Source organism: Protopterus annectens, chromosome 8.part0 (genome assembly GCF_019279795.1).
Source record: "Protopterus annectens isolate FY-2018-M chromosome 8.part0, PAN1.0, whole genome shotgun sequence".
NCBI lineage: Eukaryota > Metazoa > Chordata > Ceratodontiformes > Protopteridae > Protopterus > Protopterus annectens.
In genome coordinates, this window is record NC_056741.1 from 235,848,072 (window position 1) to 235,869,408 (window position 21,337).

Below are 21,337 nucleotides of genomic sequence, written 5' to 3' on the forward strand. Positions count from 1 at the left end.
CAGTATTAATAATATTTGCTTCAATGGATACCATATCAAGTACCATAAATTTAAAGTCTACCTTACATTTGTTTGTTTTATAGTGTTTACATAATGCATTCCTCTCATCACCGGACTGAATAGCATATTTATGCTCATATATCCTTCTATTTAATTCTCAAGTGATCCTTCTAACATAATAGGATTTGCATTGACTACAGAAACATAAGTAAACAACATTTTTAGACTTACAACTAAATTGTCCTACAATTTTTACTTTTATACCCCCTATTTCTATTTCATTTCCTTCCGTAAAAATATAAGTGCACATATTACAATTATAACATTTAATCATCCCACATTTTCTATTACTTCTTTCATTTGGCTTATTCAGTTTTCCCTGAAAATAATTTTTAAGTTTTTTTCCTTTTTTTGTACAAATAGAGGATTATCACCTACTTTTCTAAACACATCATTATTTATTCGTAGTAGTCCCCATTTTTTCTTATCACATTTTTATAGCTAATGAATCTACACTGTTTTGAATGGCCATAAAAGTTTTTCTTTTATAAGGGATTTTTTTCTTTTCTATCCGGTATTTTCCCCTCATCTCTATTCTTTCTTCTAATAATTTATTTACTTCATATTCTGGGTATCCTCGTTTTCTAGCTCTATTACAAAAGGGACTAGCTTCTTCTAAAAACTCATAGTTACTGTTTGTAATCCCACTTATTCTAGACAGTTGTCCTTTTATTATATTTAGCTTAGTGTTTTTAGGATGTGTACTAGAGAAGGGCAGATACATATTGTTCTGCATCTCCTTTTTATAAATTCTAGATACTAATTTATTCTTTTTAAACAAAAACAAATCCAAAAAAGTGATTTCTTTATCACTAATATGATAAGTAAATTTTAAGTATGTACACACATTGTTTATATATACCAAGAATTCTTCTAGTTCCCCATATGTACCTCTCCATATTAATAGTACATCATCAATAAATCTAAAATACATTTTTACGCTATTTTTATAATTGCTTTGTAACACAGGAATGGTTTCCCATCCATGCATAAATAAATCTGCATAACTGGGGGCCAAAGCTGCCCATATAGCTACACCATTAACTTGTACATAAATCTCATCATAGAATGAGATGTAGTTATAGTTTAATACAATATCTATCATTTCCATTAATAATCTAGCCATGTTTGCCGAATACATTTGAGAATTCCATCCTTACAGTTTCCATTCCTTCATCATTCGGTATCATTGTGTACAAGGATTTAATATCAAGTGTTACAAGCAAATCATTTTCATTTACTGCTATTTTCTCAAATTTTTTCTAGCAAATTGAAACTGTCTCTAATGTACATTGAGGTATGTGGGATAATTTTTTGTAAGAACTTATGTACAAATACTGACATATCTTCTGTTTTACTGTTCTTACTAGTCACTATTGGCCTAAGTGGGGGTTATTCCAGGTCCATTTGAACTTTGGGTATTCCATACATTTTAATTATTTTACGGTTGGTATTTTATAGTCACTTCCTAATTTTTTCATCTATTCTACGAACATTATACCATTCTTCTATACATGAGTCAATACATCTATACCCTCTTTTCACATCTTGTATGGTTTATCTTTTTGTAATACTTATCTGTTAACAGAAATTTTATCTTAGCTTCATATACATTTCTGTTTAATACAACAAGTGATCCTCCTTTGTCAGCTTTAAAAAATAAAATGTCGTTGTTCATCATATTATCAAACACTACTTTTTCATGTCTAGTTAAATTATAAAATTTAAATGCAGCTTTTCTATCAAAATTTTCAATAATTTGCATTTCACAAATATTTAAAAACATTTCTAAATCTTTATGCAAGGGTGGATTAAAACTACTAGGTCTAAAACAGACAGCATTACTTTCAGCATTGTCATTTCTATTAAACAATATATCAAAATTTAAAAGTCTCACATAGTGTCTGAGATCATTAATAGTTCGTAATTTGTCAGCTCTTTGGGCTGGTGCAAAATTCCAGCCTCTACTCAGCACCTTACATTCTTCATTATTTAATGTATAGCTGGACAAATTAATAATAATAAAGTTTTCAGTACCTATGTTCTCCGGTATGCATTCCTTTGGTTCCAGTTCTTCCATTTCGGCCCTTTCTTCACAAAGTTGTTTTTTGTTGGCTTCTTATAATTATTGGCATTTGTATTTCCATTTACATTACTTGTAGTCACTTGGGCCCATGATCTGTTTTCACCATTCACCCTTTGGTAAACTTCCACAACTTGATTTTTCTTAGAATAAGTCAGTTGTTTAGATGTGCTCGCCACCGCTTTCTCCTGTCCTCCGTTTTCATTAATAATTACTGTATTTCCTCCTTGTCAACTCGACTGTGTTTGCGTCCCACTCATATCTGTAGTTCCAGCATTATTTTCATTTTCTCCTGGTTTATTAGAGTTTCTAGTTTACAGTCGTTCAGAGCATCTCACCATGCTTGACTCTTCAGCCCCAACATTGGTGTCTTGCGTCATTTCCTCTGGCCGCACATTTCCTTTCCTGTTCATCACAATCCCTCTCATACTTTTTTATTTTTCTGCTACTAAGTGTTTTGTTCAATTTATCCAGATTTTCATGGATAAAGTGAATTTTGTTGTTAAAGGAGTTAGAAGACGAAAGCGCTTACTGAAGCTTTTATTTTGTTCGTGTTGCATTAAACCATTTGTTTATTCATCTGGGAGCCTGTGGATATATTTTTGCTAATTTTGACTGTTTGTGCTACTTGGCTGCTGTTTGTGAAGATTTATCTAGTTGTTGCAGCTGGTTCACTATGGATGACTTTGGCTCTAATTTTACTGCAGTAACAACAGGATGTGTACTGAATGACAGACCAATAGGCTCATTTATAACCAGCAATGAAAGAACTTCCAATAAGTTAAGTACCAGCTTATTGTCAAGTGATGAAGTGTTAAAGAACTGTTTTGCATTTCGTGATAATCCTTTTAACAACAAAAATATGAATGAACAAGAAGGATATAATGAACGCTGTATGAATCATAATGAGATGTTTTCATAGTTAGAGAAAAACTTAATACAGTTAAAGCACCTGCAGTTAGACAATATTTACTTTGAAAACAATTTAAAGGTTCAGAGAATCCCGAAGGGACTCAGAATTTTAAAATTACCAGCAGGTGAAAATCTACCAAAAAAGTTGGTAGGTAAATGGTTACAAATAAAACAGACAGCGGGTATTCAATATATTGGAATTGCTACATAGTTATAATAGCACTAAGATGAAAGAACTAACTGAAAATGTTCAGGCAATTTTCTGTATGTTAAAAGAAAATACCTCTGATGTGGACTTTAACAACAAAATGCACTTTATCCATGAACGTCTGGATAAATTGAACAAAACACTTAGTAGCAGAAAAATAAAAAAGTATGAGAGGGATCTTGTTGAATAGGAAAGGAAATGTGCGGCCAGAGGAAATGACGCAAGACACCAGTGTTGGGGCTGAAGAGTCAAGCATGGTGAGATGCTCTGAACGACTGCAAACTAAAAACACTAATAAACCAGGAGAAAATGAAAATAATGCTGGAACTACAAATATGAGTGGGTCACAAACACAGTCGAGTTCACAAGGAGGAAATACAGTAATTATTAATGAAAACGGAGGACAGGAGAAAGTGGTGGCGAGCATATCTAAACAACTGATCCAAAAACTCTAAGGAAAGGGTGCCACAGAACCAAGAACCAGTAAAACCACAACAGGCACCCAAAGAGGCAGGAGGTAATAATAAAACACAAGCCTGTAGATGTAAGCAGCAGCAGGTTTAATCGCATAAACGCCACACAATACAAAGCATTTTCGTCCACCAGACTTCTTCAGATGTAAAATGAATGAGTGAAGGCTGAGCCTACTTATATAACCCTCCTAATTTAATTAATAGTTAAAACAATTGTTTAATTGACACCAATTAAATCCTATAACTAAAATGTTCATGACAACCTACCAACTTTCCACAAATCATCATTCTCTTTCGGCTTTTCCCGTTAGGGGTCGCCACAGCGGATCATCTCTTTCCATTTCTTCCTATCCTCTGCATCTTGCTCTGTCACACCAACCACCTGCATGTCCTCTCTCACCACGTCCATAAACCTTATCTTAGGCCTTCCTCTATTCCTCTTACCTGGCAGCTCCATCCTTAGCATCTTTTTCCCAATATACCCATCATCCCTCCTCAGCACATGTCCAAACCAACGCAATCTCGTCTCTCTTGCTTTGTCTCCAAACTGTCCAACATGAGCTGACCCTCTAATATACCGATTCCTAATCCTATCCATCCTAGTCACACCGATTGCAAATCTTAACATCTTTAACTCTGCCACATCCAGCTCTGACTCCTGCCTTTTTGTCAATGTCACTGTCTCCAACCCATATAACATAGCTGGTCTCACTACACTCTTGTAGACCTTCCCTTTCACTCTTACGGATACCCGTCTGTCACAAATCACTCCTGACACTCTTCTCCACCCATTCCACCCTGCCTGTACTCTCTTCTTCACCTCTCTTCCACATTCACCATTACTCTGAACTGTTGATCCCAAGTACTTAAACTCGTCTACCTTTACCAACTCTACTCCCTGCATCCTCACCATTCCTCTACCCTCCCTCTCATTTACACACATTCCACAAATACAGATGAAAATAAATAAAAGCATGCACATTTTTTAAAAAGAACTTTAAAATAAATATATGAATACTAAAACCGTCACAATGTGTTGGGCAGATAAATAAACTTGAATCAAAAACCAACAAAAAGAACTTGGCAAAACAATATATGTACTTATTTTATAGTTTTGCAGCTCTCATTTTTAAAATAGGGGCAATGGATATGTATTCATTCAGCCCTGGGAATCTATTGGCTTCCAATAACAACTGCCTAAATATTTCTCTCACCACTGTCCTGTTTTCCCACGGCTCCCCCCCCTCACATCACATGGAGCCTTCTCTACAACAAAGAAGCCCCATTTTGCTTGGGAACATGCCAGTGTATGTTTAATCAAGGCATTTTTAATGTCTTCAACTCTAATAGCATATAAATGCTCATAAATCCTCCTCCTGAGTTTACGAGCAGTTTTTCCAATGTAAAATGCACCACAGGTTTTGCATAGGGCTAAATAAATCAAGCCTTCACTATTACAATTGGAAAAACTACTACTCTGAATCTGATAGTCTCTTGACAGGATGTGTACAGAATCCTGTCTAAGTATATATGGGCAGTGGGCACATGCCCCACATTTGTAGCCTCCCAATTTCTTACATGAAACAATAGAACCATTATGCTCCAGCAAATCCTTGAGGTTCCTGCCTTTTTTGTATGTGAATCCTAGGGTGTTGGTAAACAAAACGTCCAACTCTGAATAACACCTAAACCTGCTCCAATGTTGAGTAATAATGTTTTTAACCCTAGAGGTATTCTGATTATAAAACATCACATAATTACCCCCAGGGTTTCTGGATTTCATCCCTGGTAATGTCACCCCTGGTTGTTGTGTGGTACCCTGCACATTTATTGGTACTATCACACTTGTATCTCCTGTTCCCAAAATAGGGGCAAACCTATCCTTTCTCCCATTCTTTACCTCCTCCAATACCTCATCAATTAAATAGTTAGGTTACTTCCTAGATATAAACATTTCTTTGACTCTCTGACTTTCATCTTCGAAGTCCGAGTCCAAAGAGGTCATCCTACAACTACAGACAAATTTGTCCCTTGATAATACTTCTCTTCTGTTTAATCGGATGGGAACTAGTGAAATATAAGTATGAATTAGAAAAGGTTTCCTTTCTATATACATTAGATGTAAACTGCTGCCATAGGACGTCTTTTTTAATAGTGACATCCAGAAAATTCATATAGTCATGTGTAATATGGGAAGTAAATTTCAAAAAAATAAACAGATCCAGGGAGTGGCCATGGGAGCAAGTTGTGCCCCTACTTATGCCAACATTGTGCTCATGGTTTGGGAAGAGAAGTTTGTGTTCCAGTCTGAATATGCACAATATTGGGTATATTACAAATGTTACCTGGATAATATTTGCATTTTTTGGAAAGGTAGTATGGAAAAGTTAACAGAATTTATAGACTATCTAAACCATACCACTAATTTTTTGAAATTTACTTCCCATATTACACATGACTATATGAATTTTCTGGACGTCACTATTAAAAAGACGTCCTAGGGCAGCAGTTTACATCTAATGTATATAGAAAGGAAACCTTTTCTAATTCATACTTATATTTCACTAGTTCCCATCCGTTTAAACAGAAGAGAAGTATTATCAAGGGACAATTTGTCCATAGTTGTAGGATGACCTCTTTGGACTCGGTCTTCGAAGATGAAAGTCAGAGAGTCAAAGAAATGTTTATATCTAGGAAGTATCCTAACTATTTAATTGATGAGGTATTGGAGGAAGTAAAGAATGGGAGAAAGGATAGGTTTGCCCCTATTTTGGGAACAGGAGATACAAGTGTGATAGTACCAATAAATGTGCAGAGTACCACACAGCAACCAGGGGTGACATTACCAGCGATGAAATCCAGAAACCCTGGGGGTAATTATGTGATGTTTTATAATCAGAATACCTCTAGGGTTAAAAACATTATTACTCAACATTGGAGCATGTTTAGGTATTATTCAGAGTTGGACGTTTTGTTTACCAACACCCTAGGATTCACATACAAAAAAGGCAGGAACCTCAAGGATTTGCTGGTGCATAATGGTTCTATTGTTTCATGTAAGAAATTGGGAACCTACAAATGTGGGGCATGTGCCCAATGCCCATATATACTTAGACAGGATTCTGTACACATCCTGTCAAGAGACTTGATTTATTTAGCCCTATGCAAAACCTGTGGTGTATTTTACATTGGAAAAACTGCTCGTAAACTCAGAAGGAGGATTTATGAGCATTTATATGCTATTAGAGTTGAAGATATTAAAAATGCCTTGTTTAAACATACACTGACATGTCCCCAAGCAAAATGGGCTTCTTTGTTGTAGAGAAGGTTCCATGTAATGTGGGGGGGGGGGCGTGGGAAAATAGGATAGAGGTGAGAGAAATATTTTGGCAGTTGTTATTGGAAGCCAGTAGATTCCCAGGGCTGAATGAATACATACCCATTGCCCCTATTTTAAAAATGAGAGCTGCAAAACTATAAAATAAGTATGTATATTGTTTTCCAAGTTCTTTTTGCTGGTTTTTGATTCAAGTTTATTTATCTGTCCAATACATTGTGATGGTTTTAGTATTCATATATTTATTTTAAAGTTCTTTTTAAAAAATGTGCATGCTTTTATTTATTTTCATCTGTATTTGTGGCAAGCTGGTAGGTTGTCACGAACATTTAAATTATAAGATTTAATTGGTGTCAATTAAACAATTGTTTTAACTATTAATTAAATTGGGAGGGGTATGTAAGCAGGCTCGGCCTTCATTCATTCATTTTACATCAGAAGAAGTCTTGTGGACGAAAATGCTTTGTATTGTGTGGCGTTTATGCAATTAAACCTGCTGCTGCTTACACCTACAGGCTTGTGTTTTATTATTACCTCCTGCCTCTTTGGGTGCCTGTTATGGTTTTACTACTTCATCTAAACAACTGACTTATTCTAAGAAAAATCAAGTTGTGGAAATTTACCAAAAGATGAATGGTGAAAACAGATCATGGGCCCAAGTGATTGCAAGTAATGTAAATGGAAATACAAATACCAATAATTATAAGAAGCCAACAAAAAACAACTTTGTGAAGAAAGGGCCGAAATGGAAGAACTGGAACCAAAGGAATGCATACCGGAGAACATAGGTACTGAAAATTTTATTATTATTAATTTGTTTAGTTATACACTAAATAATGAAGAATGTAAGGTGCTGAGTAGAGGCTGGAATTTTGCACCAGCCCAAAGAGCTGACAAATTACGAACAATCAATGATCTCAGAGACTATGTGAGACTTTTAAATTTTGATATATTGTTTAATAGAAATGACAATGCTGAAAGTAATGCTGTCTGTTATAGACATAGTAGTTTTAATCAACCCTTGCATAAAGATTTAGAAATGTTCTTAAATATTTCTGAAATGCAAATTATTGAAATTTTAGATAGAAAAGCTGAATTTAAATTTTATAATTTAACTAGACATGAAAAAAGTAGTGTTTAATAATATAATGAACAACAATGACATTTTAGTTTTTAAAGCTGACAAAGGAGGATCACTCGTATTAGACAGAAATGTATACAATGCTAAGATGAAATTGCTGTTAACAGATGATAAGTATTACAAAAAGATAACCATACAATATGTGAAAAGAGGGTATATATTTATTGACTTGTGTATAAAAGAATGGTATAATGTTGGTAGAATAGATGAAAAAATAAGGAAGAGTCTAGCAAATGCCAACCCTAAAATAAGTAAAATGTATGGAATACCCAAAGTTCATATGGACCTGGAAGTACCCCCCACTTAGGCCAACAGTGACCAGTAAGAACAGTAAAACAGATGGTATGCCTGTATTTGTACATAAGTTCTTGCAAAAAATTATCCCACATACCTCTACGTATATTAGAGACAGTTTCAATTTGCTAGAAAAAAATTGAGAAAATAGCAGTAAATGAAAATGATTTGCTTGTAACACTTGATATTAAATCCTTGTACATATACACTATGATACCGAATGATGAAGGAATGGAAACTGTAAGGATGGAATTATTGCATTCTTAAATGTATTCAGCAAACATGGTTGTATTATTAATGGAAATTATAGATATTGTATTAAACTATAACTACATCTCATGTAGCTATGACGGCAGCTTTGGCCCCCAGTTATGCGGATTTATTTATGCATGGATGGGAAACCATTCATGTGTTACAAAGCAAATATAAAAATAGCATAAAAATGTTTTTTTTAGATTTATTGATGATGTACTATTAATATGGAGAGGTACGTATGAGAGACTAGAAGAATTCTTGGTATATATAAACAATGTGTGTACATACTTAAAATTTACTCATCATATTAGTGATAAAGAAATCACTTTTTTGGATTTGTTTTTGTATAAAAAGAATAAATTAGTATCTAGAATTTATAAAAAGGAGATGCAGAACAATATGTATCTGCACTTCTCTAGTATGCATCCTAAAAACACTAAGCTAAATGTAATAAAAGGACAACTGTCTAGAATAAGTGGACTTACAAACAGTGACTATGAGTTTTTAGAAGAAGCTAGTTCCTTTGTAATAGAGCTAGAAAACGAGGATACCCAGAATATGAAGTAAATAAATTATTAGAAGAAAGAATAGAGGTAAGGGGAAAATACCAGATAGAAAAGAAAAAAAGTCCCTTATAAAAGAAAAACTTCTATGGCAATTCAAAACAGCATAGATTCATTAGCTATAAAAGTGTGATAAGAAAAAAATGGGGACTACTAAGAATGAATAATGATGTGTTTAGAAAATTAAGTGATAATCCTCTATTTGTACAAAGAAAAGGAAAAAACTTTAAAAATTATTTCAGGGAAAACTGAATAAGCCAAATGAAAGAAGTAATAGAAAATGTGGGATGATTAAATGTTATAACTGTAATATGTGCACTTACATTTTTACGGAAGGAAATGAAATAGAAATAGGGGTATAAAAGTTAAAATTCCATGACAATTTAGTTGTAAGTCTAAAAATGTTGTTTACTTATGTTTCTGTAGTCATTGCAAATCCTATTATGTTAGAAGGATCACTTGAGAATTAAATAGAAGGATATATGAGCATAAATATGCTATTTAGTCCGGTGATGAGAGGAATGCATTATGTAAACACTATAAAACAAACAAATCTAAGGTAGACTTTAAATTTATAGTACTTGATACGGTATCCATTGAAGCAAATATTATTAATATTGAAGAAGAGCTAGGGTGGTTAGAATACTGGTGGCAAATAAGGCTAAATGCCTGCTTTCCACCAGGACTAAACAATAGAGAAGAATTTATCAGTTATCTGAAAGGAAAGGGTTAAAGCACTAGGAACGTGTTTTTAGTAAGGTCATGTGATGTTATGTCAGGTGATGTTTTTTAAGACATTTAAACATGAATTTTGCTGTTTACGTCAGTCTGAGGAAGTCTTTGTAAAGGAATTAGAAGGCGAAAGCGCTTACTGAAGCTTTTATTTTGTTCTTGTTGCATTAAACCATTTGTTTATTCATCTGGGAGCCTGTGGATATATGTTTGCTGATTTTGACTGTTTGTGCTACTTGGCTGCTGTTTGTGAAGCTCACTTGAGACTGCAACGATTCCGGGCATTACTGTACTTATATGGTTAACTCCTCACCTTTCCAACCAATCTTAGAACAGACCATGGACTATATGCTCCAAATTTGCCAATCTTTAGGCATTACAGCATGCCCAAATCAAAGCTACTATCCATTCAGAATTTGGAGTTCACTGGTGCTTATCTGAATACTGTATGTCAGACTGCTTCTCTACCCCCACATTGTGTGACCACACTGAAGATTCAGGTTCAGCAAGCAATTTCTCATCCTGCTCTTCCAGCCAGGCTAGTTGTGCAGGCTCTGGGGTTCATGGCAGCATCCATAGTATTAGTCCCCTTAGCACATTACTGTATGCTTGTTCTGCAATGGGCTCTAGCTGTTCATTTTTCTGTTCTTCAATGGCCTGTTTCGTATCCGATCAGACTCGCTCAGGTATGCAGAGACCATCATCAATGGCGGATCTTTTTGAAAGAGACCCTCAAGTTGCCCCTTTATTATGTCTCCCCCTGTAGTCACAGTAAACATGGACGCCTCCCAACTGGGGTGGGGGGCATTTTTTGGGAAAGATGATCCAAGGCATGTGGTCTCCCCAAGAGATCAATTCACATATCAGTCTCCTAAAGATGAGAGTGGTTCTCCTGGCATTGCAGGCTTTTCAAGATGTTCTCCCTGTACGTATCATTTAGATTCAAACTGACATGTCTGTGGTCTGGTATGTCAACAAACAAGGTGGTGTCGAGAAGCTACGAGAGTGTGACAATGGGTAATCTCCTCCAACTGCTTTCTATTGGCAATGCACACTCCAGGGAAATCCAATGTACTAGCGGACAAACACAGCAGGTCCATTCTGATGCCTCACGAGTGATCTTTCAATCAATCATTGGTGGAGAAAATTTTCTCTCATTAGGGCCTCTTTGCCTCTCTCCCCACAACAACAAATGCAGCAGGTGCTTTACCCTGCTCCCTCCCCCCCAGGGAGTCACTGAGAGATGCTCTAGTACATGTTTGGTCTTCAGGTCTCCTTTACACTTATCCCGTAGTACTCCTGATTCCAAAATTCTTACAGAAAGCCAGCAGGTTGAAGAGCTCGGCTATTTTTATTATCACCTTCCGGCCTCGCCAAGTCTGGCTCCCCTTCCTTTGGTCTCGTCCTCTTTATCCTTCTTGGATACTGGACCCAGTCCAGATGTCTTGTCACATCCCTCAGGGATAAAACATCCCAGTATTTAACCCCTCAAATTAATCACATGGTTTCTCCAATTCCGTTGATAGCTAGACTAACCAGGCTTTCTTCCCCGGTTCAAAATATTCTTTTGTCATCACAAAAAGATTCCACTAAGACGATTTACAAGAGTAAGTGGAAAAGATTTTCAACTGAGGCCTTGAAAAATGACATTTATCCCTTTACTGACCATATTTCTTCTGTATTGGAGTTTTTAGCTTCTCTTTTTAAAGAAGGTGCTAGTTCTTTTACAGTAAAATTAGAGTTGGCAGCCGTATCAAATTTTCATTCAGGACACAATTCTTCTTGCTTGGCTGCTTCCAAATTATGTAAGGCCTTTCTAGAGGGTTCATTTCTGCTCAGATCTCCAGTGAAACATCTGTCACTTCCCTGGTATTTAATAGTAGTAATGCAAGACTTAACTCAACAGCCCTTTGAACCTTCAGCAAAAACTGATTTAAAATTCCTGTCTTGGAGAACAGCTTTTTTAGTTGCTATTACTTCTGCTAAAAGGATTTGTGAACTCCAGGCCCTTTCATCAAAAGGCCCCATACACTGTTTTTCATAAAGACAAGGTTAACACACAAACTATTCCTTCTTTCCTGCCAAAAGTGGCTTCTGAATTAAATATAAATCAAGCCATTCACTTACCAGTCTTCTTTTCAAAATATTCAAACAAAGAAGAATACATGATGCATCTTTTGGATTCGCATAGACAGTTACGTTTCTTCTTACACAGAACAAAATTCAGAAAAACAGACCAGCTGTTTGTCTCCTTTTCTCTGAGTTGTCTGGGTTCTCCAGTTTCTAAAGTTATATTGAACAAATGGATAACTAATTGCATTTCCTGGATTTATTCTCAGCAAGGCCTCTCTCTCTACCAAAACCACCTAAGGCCCATTCAGCTAGATTCATCTACCTTCTGGTCTAGAACTTCCATTGATTATATTTGTGCAGAAGCCACGTGGTCTAATGCTCATACCTTTATCACTTATTACAAATTGGACTTAATTTCCAGAAGCAGAGCTGCCTTTGCTTTAGCAGTTCTTTGGAATATGCTTCCATGAAGGCCAACTAAGATTTACATAACTGGGAACTGTGTCCCGTAAGGACAATATCAGATATTTAAAGTTATGTACTTGCCATAACTAGACAACTGTGTTATCCATTTTCATTCTTTCTTAACTCTCCTCCCTCCTTCCCCCTTCCTGTCATCTTCTGAAGTGACCTGATGGATGTTTTGGAACATGTAAGTCTGGGTTTGAGCCCTGTTCTCATTTTCTCTTTTCCTTTTCTATTATATACCGACATCTTTATGGCAGCAAACTCGATCTAAGGTATTGGGGACAGACTGTGATATTATGGGTAGATCAAAGAGCTCAGGTAGAATGCTGCCGAGCCGAGTCAAGTCCGAGGATCGGATCCATAACCCATTCCCCATCCATTGAGGAAGAATGAAAATGGATAACACAGAGGCCAATTTGGAGAGAGCTTTCTCACTTACTACAAATGACCACAACAGACTTTTGTGAGTAGGTTTTCTTTCTACAATGTAGTACTTTTTCACTAGCTTAATCATGCTTACAGTCCCTTTAACTCTTGTCCATCCACTTTTATTAGACTTTTCCCATTTTGTTAGTGTACAAAGTTGATCTCAAGCAGTGTGATTATAACTGGATTGCACTCCTTGGCTTTCATACTCCTTCCCAACTCGCTAAACGATTGTATGAGAGTTTTTGACTTACTTTCCCCACTATAGTATTCACCAGCTGCACTTTCTCATTGTAAGCATAAAGTAGAAGATTTGGTCCCCGTAATTTAATGGCAGTTTTATCTGTTGCTTTGGTAGGTCATTCTTTTTTATAATGTTATCTTTTCACTAAGATGACAAAGATTTTGGCATCTTGTTGGTCTGCTTGACACACCCACCTCTTAATAATTGCCAGCAAAGTTGTCTTGAACCTGTATATAACAAGTATTTCCATCACAGTGTCTTTATCATTAAGACCCTCTGGGTTCAACCATAATTTTGCAGCATGCTTTAGTCCAGACTGTTGTGCTGTTATAGTTTTATTCCTAATGAATATATGGTCATGAAACACAAGTTCTAGAGTTTCAGAGGCTATTCCTCCCTTGCTAGCAGACTATTTATTTATCAAAATCACTACTGTTCAAACAAAGTATGCCATTGTAAGCATGGAGGTGCTTCCCTGGGAGTTAAGCTGCCAATATTGGAACGTAGCTGAAATAGTCACAATATCCCCTGCCCCCCATTGGCTATTCTATCAAATGTTGCCTGGTAGGCGTCATGGTCCTCCTGATGGTAAGTGGCTCGAGCAGAGGAGCAAACTTCAGTTGAGAGTATCAGTACCATTCACTTGTAGTGGCAGCTGTCATTCTGCAGCAGCTGTTCTACTGTGGTCATTGTGCAGCACCGAAGCTTCTGCATCACAGTGTTTTACCAGGACCTCCGAGTACACCTGTGGGTGGGGAATACAGCACAACACTAACAACACAATTCAACACTAAAACTTTAGGGATTGAGACTGAAATTTCATTTGCCTGTTGCATCAACAAGATGTGGTATTTTAAGCAGCAGACACTCTGTCCGTTCTTGCAAATAAGTAGATTGTATTGTCCAGGCATAAAGTGAAGCTAACTTTGCCAGGAAAAACAAAATAAAACAATAGTTCAGGCAACAGTTCACTCTGTTAAAACAGTGCTTTTTCCCCAGCCATGCTAGTGGCAGCATTCCTTTTCTGTGCAAACAAAACATTTTTTTTTTCAAATCTCAACTGCACTATGGGAAAAAAAGCCTTTGCCAGCAGTCTCTGGTGAAAATAAATCAGACTTTGTCACCATAGCTTTCAGTTACACTTGCAGATGCTCCTGGTATATTTCCATCTCATTGCCAACTGCTTTGCTCTTGGTTCATCTCTCCTTCCATGGTTATTCTCCAAACTCCACTGGATTCTCATGCCAGCAGCTTCAAAATAGCTTCCCAGCAACTCCCAAACAACAACTCAGCCACTTCTGTCATGTTCTTTCTGACTTGGAGTGAAGTAGGAGTGGATACACACTTGCAGTCGAGTACTTTTCTGTCAAGTGTTGTTAGATAAAAGGACCTTTCCCATTTCCCATCCTAATCCCAGTTCCCTTATGTAATATTTCTGTTTCCCCCAGCAGGTATGTCTTATCTTCTAATACACTGACTAACTGTAAAACTGCTGTTACAGGTCTGTTTTATGTCACCCAAGATTTGTTCCAGTGGGACCACCAAGCTATGTTGCAATATATGTTTATATGTATATACTTTTAATGTGCAGTTATCGAGGCTTCATTATTTTGTCTGATTTGCTGGAGTTGTGGTCATTCTGACTGACAGTGAACAGGGATGTCATATGATAGGTTCACTTTCCTAGTGAGGTGCTTGACATCTCAACATGATCCCTTTTTGGGCATGCATGAACTTCTGAAAATAATATGTCAAACTTTATTTGAAGAAATGTTATACATAGTTGTTGATCAACTGAGAATGGTCCCTTTGTAGCTCAATTCAGAGTGTATCTACTAATTTCTACATGCTAATAAGAAGGGCATCCTGTCAGAGGTGGGTCATCAAACTCATAAACTGTACTATAAATTTGAGTCCTGCCCACTGAAGACATTTGGCATGTAAGTAAGCTTTGTGCAATAAGAATTTATCCTAAAAACATAATTTTTGCCCATATGTTTTTTTTTCAGCATCAGCTTTGGGAAGCAGAACAGTCAAAAGAGATGTCGGACCATTTCATACAGTTGTGGAAGGACAAAGCAAATAGGCTGAATGCCAGCGAAATTCTCCACAAGCAACGGATCGAAGAACTAGAAGAACAGGTTAGTAGCAGATGAAGATACAGCACTTTATACAGTTCTTACTATTGTTTTCTGTAAAAAATATTTGGCACTGTAGCACAATGCTTTAAAGCTGTGTTAGCCAGTTCTAATACAGGTAACCAATGTTTGTGTAGAAGTCCTAGCATCTGTGGAACCTACCTGGAGAGGTGCAGTGAATCAGCAATAGCAAATGGACAGCTTTTCTTTCCTGAGATGGTGGAGGTTTCTTGTAAAGGGAATTCTGGTGTTGAAGACCAGCAGGCTACTCTCAACTACACAAGTCTCGGCTGAGCCTGTTTTGATGACTGCAGATTGTATAATGGCATTGGAGACACTAGTAATGCTGACATTTGCAGGTTTTGCATGTTTAGAATGCATGAGCAGGTTAACAGTTAAGAACAGAAATTATAGTTCCTTGCCATGTATTGACGAGAGCCCATTTATCTGCAAATCCTGCCTCCTCCTTCAATTCTGGCAGCTGAAAAGGCTACTTCTCCTCCTCCCATTGAGTGAATATTGTGTGCTGTGCCAGGTGTGATGGGGAGAATGACATTAAAAGAGCACCAGTGCAGGTAAAATTTTTTCATTCTGGGTTTCATTCCCTTTATGTAGTGGGTCTTTTCTGCTTGAATAAAGATACCAAAATGTTTATGTTGCTAGTAGTTGTGTGTTTGGTCTTACCGCCTTTTTGAATTAGAGACTGCTTCTGAATGATTGATATGCAGAATATATATGTTTATGATAATCTACTCCTCGTAAGTTATCTTATTTTGTAAAAGGTAAAGTTTTCAGTTCTGGACACATCCTAGTTGGCTTGTCCTTCATCCAATTTATCTTTAGAAGTACTTACTTTTAATAGCCCCAGGTGTCCACAGACTATGAATGTTTGTTGTCCCTTATCTGAATAGTTTGCTTTTAGCAACTCCACAAGAGAGCCAGGTGGTTAGCTTTTAAAGAGAAAACACCGCATGATTTTGTTGTTTTCACTAAATTCAACTAGTTCCTAACACAGGGATGAATTTTTGGAAAAAGTACACAGCTCCTTGAAGGACATAGTGCTCCCCTCATAGTGACCCTGAATGGGTTTCACAGCATTTTGACAGTGCAGTTACTGAAGCTATTTGACCTTGTGGCAGCAGACAGTCTGTGACACTGGCCTTAGCTCCAGATATGCTAATAGATTTTTAGGTTATTATCCAGTTTTGTAAGCCAAAGGCCATTCAAAAAACACCAAGTTAATTCAGTTAGGATTAAAAGTTTCATTCTTGAACCATTTATCTAGATCTTTCTTGAAATTATTCAGACTGGTTGGGAGTCTAATAGTGGATAGTAATTTACTCCAAATATTTGGCAAAGTGAGTATGCGAGTGAACTACCACTGCAGGGCTGGCCACCCAGTGGTGTAAACCTTGGCTCTAGATGATTGTTACACCCCGACCCCATGTGCAAAAATGGGAAAAAGGGATAGAAGATGGATGGATGGATTTGGCATAGTAATGGTAATATGGTTAACCCTGCTAGAGGAATAATGCTTGAGGATAACAAGCATATGGTTAAGTTAAGCATTGACCATAAAAGATGGTCATTGAATGCTTTAAACACTAATATTGCTTTCCCTCTAAAATATCTGTAATAGAGTGAATACAAATTTAATTTCCTACATCTCCCACTGCAATTCAAAACTCTAACATATGGAATGAACTTGGTAAACTGGTGTTGCACAGACGGAATCTAATACAATTTTTTTATATAAATGCAAAAGGCGTTATTGTACTCAGTCAAAGAATGTATGTAAGGCACCCAAAGTTGGACAAGATGACATTCGTCCCTGAGAGAAAAACATTTTCGCATAATATCCAGGCAGTGCATAGCTTTACTTTTGGCAGAGGTAACATGCTGATCAAATACAATCTTATTATTGATAGTAACACCTAAATCTTTAAATTCCTTAACTATTTCCAAGGCTGTATCATTTAGAAATAGTGACAGTTTTTCACTAGTTCCTTGCCAATCATTAAAACCTGCATCAGGCAGCATAGCCTAGTTAACTGACACTTACCCCTTAATAATACAGATCTAGAAACAGTGGGAGAATCTTAGCTACTTCCTTCAGACAATGACATTGTTGCCCAACTCCTTGCTTATTCATCAGAAGCCTCCATAAGGGAGAGAGCATTTACTTCTTTTTTTGGAATACTAATGGATCTGACATTTGCCTATTTGACCTGCTTCTGCCTGACTATTGCTGATCTCTCTCTGCATTTGATTTTTGAAGTGAAGTTTTTCATTTAAGGTTTGATTACTTCTATTTTCTTACATTTCATTTGTTTTAAGTATTTTTGTTCTGTTGGAGTTTTAAAAGGTCATGTTAAGTTGTCAATCTCGCCTTCATTCTTGCTTGATGGGTTCGGAGCCGATCCCTCGGCTCCGAACCCATCAAGCAAGAAAGAAGGCGAGAGAAGACAACTAACATGGAACGTTATGGTAGGTACATAACTTCTTATTCGCTTGGGTCAGTTAGAAAAGTTAGAAAATAATTCCTTTGCAGACAGTGAATAACTTCAAGTTAATTAGTGGGAAGAGCTGAGAATCAGTGTTCCTCTTTAATTAGAAATTGGAGGTGTCCTCATTTAGCTGGAGTGCCTGTTTGACCTGCCTCTACCTGACTATTGCTGATGTCTATCTGCATTTGAGCTTTTCCCACCCACCTGACCAACTGTTGTTGTACTTGTAATGTTGGTGGCTTTTGAGTTTGCCCGCCCTTACTATTAATTAGTTGGGAAGGCCCAACCCCTTAATCTCTTAAACTTGAATTATCTTCTGCTTCCTCCCTTCCCACTTACCAAAAAAAAAAGACTTAATTCCGCTGATTTTACTGTATCTGTGCTTCTTCATGCTTTATGACTTTATTTTGCTTTTTACTGCTTGCTCTTAAAAGTGTTCAGTTGCATTTATTACTGCTTGTTAATAGCCTTTTCAATTGTAACTGTTATTCTAAGCCTCTTAGTTTTGATATAAACACTTGGGCTTCAAAATAGTTACCTTACATAAGGAAGGTTGCAGTCTACACTCTTGTTGTAGGAGAGGAAGATTACATTCTATTTATTTATTTAACATTTGTTTACTGGGAAAGTTTGACTTGGAACAAAGCCAATTTTCAGTGAAGGCCAGGGGAGAAAAGCTCCAGATATATGTCTTTGTAACATGGGAGGAAACCGGAGCACCCGGATGAAACCCGCACGAATGCAGGGAGGACATGCAGACTGCACAGAAGGCACTCCAGCCAAGAATCACACCGGAGAACCTCTTGTTGTTAGGCGACAGTAGTACCGCTGCACCACTGTACCGTCATCCAAAATTGTATCTTTCTAAGTTGGGAATTGCTGGTTGAAGACTTATTGTGTCTGTTATCCTAAAAGTGTCTTAGTTCTGGTTTAAGAGCTTGGGCTTCAGGACAGTTATTTTACATGAAGAAGGTTTGTAGCTCTACACTCTTGTGGGAGGAGAGGGTAGTCTCCACCCTTCTGAGCTGGTAATTGCAGGTTGAATGCTTATTGTGTCTACTATTCTAAGTGTCTTTTTTTCTGGTTTAAGCTCAACACTAAGCGCTTTATGTAAACTGTTCTCTGCACTTGTACTGTGTTTTAATTGTATTTGCTGTATTTAAACTAGATATGCTACAATTTCAACTGTTTTTTTACTGTTTTTACTGTGTTCTGATTCTTGGTTGCACTTCTAGTTGCTGGAGCATAGGCTAAGTTTAGACCTGATGAATCTAGTTCTAGTTGAGCAGACTGAGCACTAAATCAGGAAAATATTTTGGGAGAGGCCCCCCTCTGCCCTCATGGGAGGAAGGTACAGTTTGGACTGTTCTAATTGAAGATTACTGTAACAGTGCTCAGTTTTAATTGTATTTGCTGAACTTAAATCATATCCACTGCAATACTCTTTCACTGTATTCTGATTCTTGGTTGCACTTCTAGTTGCTGTAGCACAGGCTAGATTCAGACCTGCTGAATCTAGTTCTGGTTGTACAAGTTGAGCACTAAATCAGGAAATCATTTGTTGGAGAGGTCCCCCTGTGCCCTCATGGAAAGAAGGTACAGATGTGAAGTTGTTCAAGCTCACCTCCATTCTTATTGATGGGTTTGGAGCCGATCCTCGGCTCTGAATCGGCCAATTTGCAAAGCTCAAGGTCTCTAAGAGCTTGAGGCCAAAAACCCTATCCCACAATGCACCTCTACCTTCCCCAGATCTAGTTTGCCACTGCAACAGATCGTGCGTTTACTACAGCTCAGGCCGTGTTTGGGAGATGTCTTTTTTTTGGACCTTTTTGCTAAATTTCTCTTTGTTTAGATTTCACCAGTTTCCAGCCAGGTTGGACTATCCTTTCTTGTGTTTTTTGTGCCAGATAGTTAAGGAAAAGAAACAAGAACATGTGTTTTCATGTTTGGCCCTATTGGTTTCTTTACTTTTTCCACTGTCCTCTACAGCCGAGTTAGGCTTTCCTTAATCATAGTTGTAGCCGATTAGGCTTAATTTGTTTTTGCTGCTGGATGAATCAGTGCTCCTGAAGGCTTTTGGGTCTCAACCCTCCACCTCTTGGGTTTCTCCACCCTTTGATGAGTTGATGGACCTTTTATCTCAAAGGGAGTGGGAGTCACCAGATACAATGGAGCCCGTTCCTAGGAGGCCCAACAAATACATCTCAGCACCTCATGACAAAACTTTTTTATCCAAACCAATTTCTGTTGATGCCATGATAGTTGCGGCAGCAACTAAGAAAGAGATGTCGGAGACCTCTACGTCTGTCCATCCTCCTAATAGGGATTCTAGGATTATGGACAGATACGGCAAGCGCATGTTCAGTTCTACGACCTTTGCTCTGCAGTCTTTGAACTATCTAACCCACTTCACAAGGCTTCAAAGAGATCTCCTGAAAGAGTTAGGACATACTCTCTAGGGTGCAGTAGCCGATACAGTGGCGGACAAGGTGACGTCTCAGCTTGCCACCCTCAGTTAACTCTTCCATGTGCCTCGTATCATACGCAGCTGATGGAACGAATAGGGCAGCGGGTACAGGAATAGTTATTAGGAGGCATTCCTGAATGTGCTTATGTTCTTTCGCGGAACCTTTCAAGTCGAATGCCCCTTTTGATGGTTCTTCCCTTTTCGGACCAAAAGTTAGAGACCCTTACCAAATGTGAGCATGATGGAAAGACTCTATCTGCCCTAGGAGTCTGTTTTTCCACCCCTACTAAACCTTATCCTAAAGGTCAATGGGGAGGGAAAATGTGGTTCCGCAAAGCCCACGGAGCCTTTCTGAACTCAGAAGGTGAAGCGTCCTCCAGGGGCAGAGGAGGGGGCAATGATGGAAGACGATGCCCATGTGGCAGGGGGGGTCTGCAGAACCAGGGTGACAGGGATCAGTTCCTTGGGAAGCCCTACCAGTGCTCCTGAAAGGAAGCCTGACTGTCCTTCTCTGGAGGCAGTTGGGGGACGTTTATCTTTGTACCTAGGTGCCTGACTCAAAATTTCAAAAGACAGATGGGTACAAAATGTAATATCCAGAGGCTAGTTCATCCCCTTTCATACCCATCCCAAACCAACAAAAGGAATCCCGGACGTTCCACCCAGTCTATGGGATGTAGCAACAGTAGAGGTTCAAAAACTATTAGAAAAAAGAGTTATCCAACCAGTCCCAGCAGACCAACAAGGATCCGAAACTTACTCAAGATTCTTTTTCATGCCAAAGAAAACAGACTGGAGACCAATTTTGGACCTCAGCAGACTCAACAAGTATTTAGAAAAGAAAAAGTTCCGGATGGTCACGTTTCAGTCTATACTCCCGTTCCTAGGGAAAGACAATTGGATGTGCTTAATAGATCTTCAGGATGCATGCTACCATATCAAAATGGCCAGGCCAT

The 21,337-nt window shown here is 37.7% G+C and overlaps 1 protein-coding gene across 1 annotated transcript in view; it reads left to right on the plus strand.

Annotated features, from left to right (window-relative positions):
* Nucleotides 1-21,337, plus strand: part of LOC122808721 (trichohyalin-like) — a 196,239-nt gene that overhangs the window by 127,382 nt on the left and 47,520 nt on the right. Inside the window, exon 5 of the mRNA XM_044079714.1 lies at nt 15,279-15,410. Coding sequence (XP_043935649.1) covers nt 15,279-15,410 — 132 coding nt within the window. The remainder of the gene's footprint in view (nt 1-15,278; nt 15,411-21,337) is intronic.